An 8,088-nucleotide genomic window follows, 5' to 3' on the forward strand; every position below is an offset into this window, starting at 1 on the left:
TACTGAAAAACGTCGACACATGAAGCAATACTGCGCAAAGCAGCGAAGCGTGAGCGATGACGATTATGACTATAAATCCACCACCATGTGGTCACCCTCGGGTACATATGGAGCTCCGCCTGGTCTGGGTTGCCTTTCGCTGTGGCATATTATTGCTCCCGAGCAGACGGATCTCTGGAAGGTCTTAGTGAGGGGTACGTTGTGGACAGATAATGATGGGTGCGCAAGGAATTAAAGCGTTCTCTTACAGACAAAGTGAAAAGAGCTTGTAATCCTCTTCCTGTCACCTCGGCAACTTCACAACGTCTAATCTTAACCCTGGTTAATCCAGCAATATTTGCGAACTCATGGTCAGCAAGCCACCAGCTTTGGGCCTTCATGCACCAGTCACCATGCAACTAGCTCTTATGAAAGGGACTCCATTTCTAAGCTACTCAAGCATTTACTTAAAAAAAAAATATATATATATATATATATATATATATATATATATATATATATATATATGTCATGCATAGGCGTGTAACTGAGCACGTATTCATACCAAACAAAGTTAAAATTTGAGTTTGTATTAATTAAGGAACGTATTAAGTTGCGGACTGCAAGTTTAGTCTCCACCTCACACTTTAAGTGCTTTTTCAATTTTTTTATTAGTATTAAACTTGAAAACATACACAGAAATGACAGGGGTATAAACAAGGAACTAGAGTTAGCGCAGTGTCACTGTGGCCACTGATTCCGTACCAGAAATCAGATTTGTTTTTTCGCATGCATTAAAATGCTACAGAATCTATAGCGCTAGCGTTAGCCGCTAACCAGAAAGTGTCCAGCTGAGGGTGAGACAAACACACACACACACGCACACACACACATGTCCAGCTTCAAGAATTTATCTTAAAAGGAGGACAATTCCCTATATTTGGGGAGTGAATGAATGAAGGATGGAAGAAAGAGAAGACATTTGTTACAGTTAAGTAGATCATATCTTTGGGAAATTAAATATTAAATGTAAAACACACACACACACACACACACACACACACACACACACACACATCTGTATTATCAAAATGGGGTTGAATATTTGTAATGTAAAATATTTAATTACATTTTCCCATTTATTACATTTTATTTCATCAATTTAATTTGTGCCAATTTAATCAAAAGTCGATTGTATTCATTTGATTTATTCCATTTTCTTTTTTCATATCATATAAAATATTATTTTATATATCATTGAACCAAGCAGGCATTTTATTTAAAATAGTTAAAAAAATGTAAACTGTATTGAAAAATGAAAAAATGTTCAAATGTTGACCACAAATGTTATTTATAATCATCTTCGATAATAAAAAACAGCCAGAAATGTTATGTTTTGCAGCCTAACGGCACCGAAATTGACCCGAACTGTGTTTTAAAAACCGAGCTACGAGCCAGAGGGTGAATTTTGTGAACCGTTACACCCCTAGTCATGCATCATCATTTCTGCTTTTTCTTAAGTGCATGCTGTGTGCAGGTCGGTGCTTTTTTAACGCTTGACTGCTTAGAAACTTGCTTTTCCATGCAAAGCAGATGCCTGAGAGGAGTCAAAGCAAACACCGTGATGCACCTAAGACTCCAAGCAGCAAGGAAAAGGAATGGAAAAGGAAAGGACTGGTGTCCGAGCAGCAACCAGCGCGAGGAAGAGACTCACGTTTCTCAAACCTGTCTGCCAGACGGGAGCGCATGTCGGAGCCCATGGCCTGGTCCTGCTGGCAGGAGGATTCCTGGCTAAGAGAAGTCAACGCTAACTGCTCTGGAAAGAGCGCGCGGGAGAGAACACACAAGACACAGCAAGTCAGTCAAGCCACAGGCAAGAGATGCTCGTCTCCTACTTTAATAAAAAGACAAAACTAAGAGCTTCACTTCACGGAGGAAATAGGAAGCAGTTTGGGATTTGGTCTCAGTGCATGCTTGAGGGTTTGGATGTCAGAGAACGGAGATAAATATGAGAGAATTTGGTTTCGAACAATGCTTTGACCCTCACAGTTAATGTGCTAGAAATTCAGGGAACATTACAATGTTTGCCTGAGGAACCGCTCTGCTCCATCACTCCTGAAAATCACGTTGACGTTAAACCCGGTCTGAAAAAACAGGACAATGCACTAAACCCTGCACTGTAGCTTCTGGAAACGCAGTATGAAAAAACAGTGTTCGGGGTTCTGAGATTTGTTTTGACTTTGGGCTCGTCTGTTTGATAAGACGTCTGGAACATCAGTCTAAAGCCTTGCCTGCCTACTGCTGTGTGTTATCGCAGTGTGTTATTCCAGTGATAGGACTTTCATGCCATTGAATAGCAGTATTTATGCGGAAAATGAGTACATAAAAATGATTTCAAATGTAATATAAAAAGATTTACATCTTATTTTATATCGTTTTACTGTGAATTGAAGCACACAGAGCGAATCCGTCGGAAGTTCTTTTGCGCCCTCTTGTGGACAGGTCATGTAAACGCAGCACGTCGTTGAAGTGCCAATATTATGACGCTAATAAAGGAAGCATAAGGAATAAAATGGTCCCTGTGTTTTTTCTTGCACATTGGAGCATTTTCATGTAGAAGAGCCTACAAGAACTGTATCACCTTCACATTACTTTAAGGGAACCCTAAAAGGCATCGTGTTTCCTCATATAAATGGACAATTTTGTCATGTTTTCTTGCATGTAGCAGCACCCTAGAGGGCATTTTCATCGCATTTTCTTTAATCAATTACCATTATTTACATATACATACCATACATACAAAAACATACTGTCATATTCATATTTAAAGAGGAGTATGAGTTGCCTTTACAGCTACAGCAGGTGATTCACAACTTTTGAGTGCTGACACTGGAGACTCCTTTCTGAAATATGGAATAAATCTCTAAGAAAACGTCACCGTATCGTAACAAGTTCAAGAATCGTATTACAAATTATCAGATTTGTTGTATCACCACTAGAACCTAGAACAATGGCATTAAAATAAACCTAATTTTTTCGGCTGCTCCCGCATTATTCTGTCCTCCACATCTGCCGCTTTTAAATCTTCTACCTGCATGTCTTCCCTCATCACATCTATAAACCTCTTACTTGGTCTTCCTCTTTTCCTCCTTCCTGGTGGCTCCATCCTCAGCATTCTCCTACTGATATACCCCATGTCCCTCCTCTGCACATGTCCAAACCATCTCAATCTCGCCTCCCTCACCTTGTCTCCAAAATGTCCTACATGTGCTGTCTCTCTAATAAACTCATTTCTAATCCTGTCCATCGTCATCACTCCCCATGGAAATCTCAACATCTTCAGCTCTGCTACCTTCAGCTCCACCTCCTGTCTTTTACTCAATGCCACTGTCTCTAATCCATACAACATCGCAGGTCTCACCACAGTCCTATAAACTTTCTCTTTCACTCTCACAGATACTCTTCTATCACAAATCACCTGTTATCACTCTTCTCCACTCACTCCACCCTGCCTGCACTCTTTTCTTCACTTCCCTAACACACTCTCCTTTACTTTGCACTGTTGACCCCAGGTACCTGAACTCCTCCACCTTCTCCACCGCTTCTCCCTGCAACTGCACCACTCCACTGCCCTCCCTCTCATTCACACACATGTACTCTGTCTTACTCCTACTGACTTTCATTCCCCTTTTCTCCAGCGTGTACCTCCATCTCTCCAGGACTATAATTCACAAATCATAGTCCATGGAAACTCCTGTCTGACCTCATCCATCAACCTGTTCATCACCACTGCAAACAGGAAAGGGCTCAGAGGCGATCCTTGATGCAGTCCCACCTCCACCTCTGCTCTTATAGATCACCCTATGTTCCTCCTTCTTCTTAAAATAAGTATTTACCACTGCCATTTCCATCATTTTAGCAAAATCTATCACCATCTTCCCTTCCACATTCCTCTTCTTAAAGTCATACCTACCCATCACCTCCTCATCACCTCTGTTCCCTTCACCTACATGGGCAAGTCTGCGCCAATCACCAATCTTTCATTCCTAGGTATCCGTTCTACCACTTAATCTAACTCACTCTAGAATTTTTCCTTCTCCTCCATCTCATAGCCCACTTGTGGAGCATAAGCACTGATGACATTTATCATCACTCCTTTAATGTCCAGCTTCACGTTCATCACTCTATCAGAAACTCTTTTCACCTCCACTACACTCTTGCTGTACTCTTCCTTCAAAATCACCCCTACACCATTTCTCTCCATCCACACCATGAAAGTTTAAACACCTCCAGTGTTCCTGGTCTTACTCCCTTTTCACTTGGTTTTCTGGACACACAACATATCTACTTTTCTCCTCTACATCATATCAACTCTTTTCCTTTACCAGTCATAGTACCAACATTTAAAGTGCCCACTGAAATCTCCACTCTCCTACACTTCTCTTTTCCTGTTGTCTCTGTAGACGTCTTCCTCCTCTCCTTCTCCTCCTTTTGGCCAGCAGTAGTCCAATTTCCACCGGTACCCTGTTGGCTAACAATACCTGTGGGGGTCGTTAGTAACCCGGGCCTCGACTGATCCGGTATGAAATTCTGGTTCGTGATCCGTATATTTGATTTGGACTATGTTTTACACGGGATGTCCTTCATAACGCAACGCTCCCCATTTATCCGGGCTTGAGACCGGCACTAAGAGTGCACTGGCTTGTCAGCAGTAATTACTGGATTGGCATTAAAATAAAAATGGGATTTTATATATTTGTTAAATAGTAACACTTTAAGATCTGCGGCTTCAGAAACTTCATCACTTTCTGACTAATCAGAATTGATGATTAAGAAACCCGCACTGGTGTGTAATGTTTTAAGGTACTGAATTGCGGTGATTTTTCCATCTCTGTGATTTTGTGTCAGGACAAAATGAAAGACAGGAAGCCTGTCAGTCGTCCGTGTGGGGGCGTGGCACCTTGAGCCGATTAATTAAGAGATCTGCCTTCAGCACTTTAGGATAAAGCTAACAGAAATAAAGTGGTGCTTAAGGTGAACAGCTTAGGTCAGGACTTTTCGGGGTGAGTTGCTGCTGCTGCTGCTGCTTGGATGCACGAGCAGGAGTGTAATTTGGCTGATTACTAAGAGAAAAAACTCAAAAATGTCCAGATTAAAGACACTGCACATTGGGAAAGTCGAGCAGGTTCAAGAGAATCCACCTTCGGCCCTGAGAAATTTAGTCTTATAATGTGTCTAAACCTTTATACATTTCTTCTGTCATTTATTCTATCTATCTATCTATCTATCTATCTATCTATCTATCTATCTATCTATCTATCTATCTATCTATCTTTCTTTCTTTCTTTCTTTCTTGTGTGTGTGTTGAGGAAAACTTTAAAGGTCATTAAGTTCTGATTGAGTGTGTGAGTGAGTAAACAAATGTTTGAATGAATGAATAAGTGAGTGGGTGAATGAGTAAATAAGTGAATGAGTGGGTGAGTAAGTGAGTTGGTGAATTAAAGGGTGAATGAATGAGTGCATGAATGATTGAGTGAGTGAATGGATGAGTGGGTGAGTAAATGAGTGAGTGAATAGATGAGTGGGTAAATAAACGAGTGGGTAAGAGAATGCGTGAATGATTGAGTGAGTGAATGAATGAGTGGGTGAGTGAATGAGTGAGTGTATGAATGGGTGTGTGAATGATTGAATGAGTGAATGAATAAATCGGTAAATAAACAAGTGGGTGAGTGAATGAGTGGGTGAATGAATGAGTGGGTGAATGAATGAGTGAGTGTATGAATGGGTGCGTGAATGATTGAATGAGTGAATGAATGAGTGAGTAAATGAGTGGGTAAATAAACGAGTGGGTGAGTGAATGAGTGGGTTAATGAACGAGTGGGTAAATGAATGGGTGTGTGAATGATTGAGTGAATGAATAAATCGATAAATAAACAAGTGGGTGAGTGAATGAGTGAGTGAATGAGTGAGTGAATGAGTGGGTGAATGAATGAGTGGGTGAATGAATGAGTGAATGAGTGAATGAATGAGTGAGTGAATGATTGAGTGAGTGAATGAGTGGGTGAGTGAATGAATGAATAAATGAGTGAATGAGTGGGTTAATGAACGAGTGGGTAAATGAATGAGTGAGTGAATTAGTGAGTGAATGATTGAGTGAGTGAATGAGTGGGTGAGTGAATGAGTGAATGAATGAATAAATGAGTGAATGAGTGGGTAAATAAACGAGTGGGTGAGTGAATGCGTGAATGAGTGAGTGAGTGAATGAATGGGTAAATAAATGAGTGGGTGGATGAATGAGTGAATAAATGAGTGAATGAATGAATGAGTGAGTGAGGAACTAAACTATAAGGGCCACTGCTGTACATTTCAAATTGTAGTCTAAACGCTAATGAAAGCCTCCTGACAGGAACCTCGATTGAAAGGTACTGAAGCTGCAGTGAAACGGTAAAGTCCAGCTTTCTCTTTATTTTCTTCAGTGGTTAAAATGGTGCTGAAGTAACTCAGGGCTCACAGTTACATTCCCACACAGTTATGTTGTTATAAATGACTGAAGGAAGAGGAGCTGCGGGTTCAGTGCGCAAGGACGAGAGGAATGACGGGACATCACCGGGGTCACCTGCGTGTTTACGGTGCACTAACCGGTGAGCACGGTTTCCGATGCGGATGAAAAGGCCGTGTGTTAGTCGTGCTCGGTGCTCGGTGCCAGGCCCCGGGGGCGCATCCGTCTTACGCGCTCGCCTCCATTTTTATACGCCGATGCGTTGCGCAAATTCACAGCCGACAATTGGGACATTCCTCATCACCCAAATCAAAATGAGTAAAAAAAAACAAACAAAAAAACCCGCTATTAATATATTCCGATCGGGTACGCAGTGATCGCAGTCCAGACGCCGCGCTTACCTCCCTCGCTGTGGATCTTCTTCGATCGCCGGTTAAAGTACATCGTGCGGCTGTGTGGGTCGCGCGTCCGAGCAAGCTGAGGGCCCCGAGAGCATATCCGTGGATCTGAAGCCCAGCTCAGGGGGCGAGCGGACTGCTCACGGGGCCGCGCTCTCAGATGGATGGAGCATCGTCACCAGCGTTAGGTCATCTAGGGCTTGGCGGCGCGCTTTACAGCGGGAGCGCGCATTCACCCTCCTCTCTTCACTCGCACGGTGCCGAGTCTTTAGGCGCGCCCCCGCGTCGTCTCTTTAGCTCCGCCCCCCCGCGTGATGCACTGTAACCGCATCCTCTTTTATTTATTTTTTATTAAAGCTCATTGCATTAGAAATAAATTACATTAGAAAAAAAAAATGAACAGCTTATATACGAGATCTTAAAACTTTTGCAGCCCTAAAGCTATTTACCTTAAATCCTGATTAATAATAACAATAATAATAATAACAATAATATTACCAATAATAATAACTTATTAGGAAATAATTGGAAAACGTGTATACATTTAATATGGATCTATTACCTGAAACGTGGATATACACAATCTATTACATTTATTTCTTACTAATTATTTTCTATTTTTTTTTTCTTTTTTTTTTTTTATTTAGTGAATTTCCACTACACGAATTTTACAAACCACGTTAGAAAGTCTTCTATAAATTAGAATTATATACTTGCAGTAATTCAGTTAAATATTTTTTTTATAAGTGTTGTAGGATTGTATTTATTTATTGGCACCAGTAAAGCAAATAAATCAAATATCAATTTCTGAACCTTCTACCACTAGAAACAGCCTTTAGTTCTTTTTTTAATTTAGAATAGTTTTAAGTAAATGAGAATAAGTTGAAGGTACATAAGATATGATCTTATGCACCTCTTGTGCAGCTCCCAGGTTTAATGGTGGAGTTTTTAATACTCAGTGACTGGACCCACATGCACAAACCTCCACCTCAAATCTGCCATGACGTCACTTTTAAGAACATGGACTTTGCAAAGCCAAAATACTTCGCTTGAAACAGGGACTATACTGAGCAATTAGGATGCGCACGAGTGTTGGGGACGTGTCTAGGAAATTATTGACAAGAAGCCAATTCTAATACACAGTCTGGACCTGGAGGCAAGTATCCAAATGGTCTTATTCCACTTGATCTGAGACAATAGTTATCAATTTAT

At 41.0% G+C, this 8,088-nt stretch overlaps 1 protein-coding gene across 2 annotated transcripts in view; it reads right to left on the reverse strand.

Moving 5' to 3' along the window:
- Positions 1-7,139, reverse strand: part of atp8a2 (ATPase phospholipid transporting 8A2) — a 58,087-nt gene extending 50,948 nt beyond the window's left edge. Inside the window, exons 1-2 of one of the 2 annotated variants that reach the window (XM_046833461.1) lie at positions 6,880-7,139; positions 1,694-1,795 (exon numbers count right to left, since the gene is read on the reverse strand). In XM_046833461.1, coding sequence (XP_046689417.1) covers positions 1,694-1,795; positions 6,880-6,922 — 145 coding nt within the window. In that variant the 5' untranslated portion in view covers positions 6,923-7,139. The remainder of the gene's footprint in view (positions 1-1,693; positions 1,796-6,879) is intronic. The other variant, XM_046833462.1, reaches the window with a different exon arrangement.
- Positions 7,140-8,088: the final 949 nt, after the last annotated feature.

This window comes from Silurus meridionalis, chromosome 21, assembly GCF_014805685.1.
Source record: "Silurus meridionalis isolate SWU-2019-XX chromosome 21, ASM1480568v1, whole genome shotgun sequence".
Taxonomy (NCBI): domain Eukaryota; kingdom Metazoa; phylum Chordata; class Actinopteri; order Siluriformes; family Siluridae; genus Silurus; species Silurus meridionalis.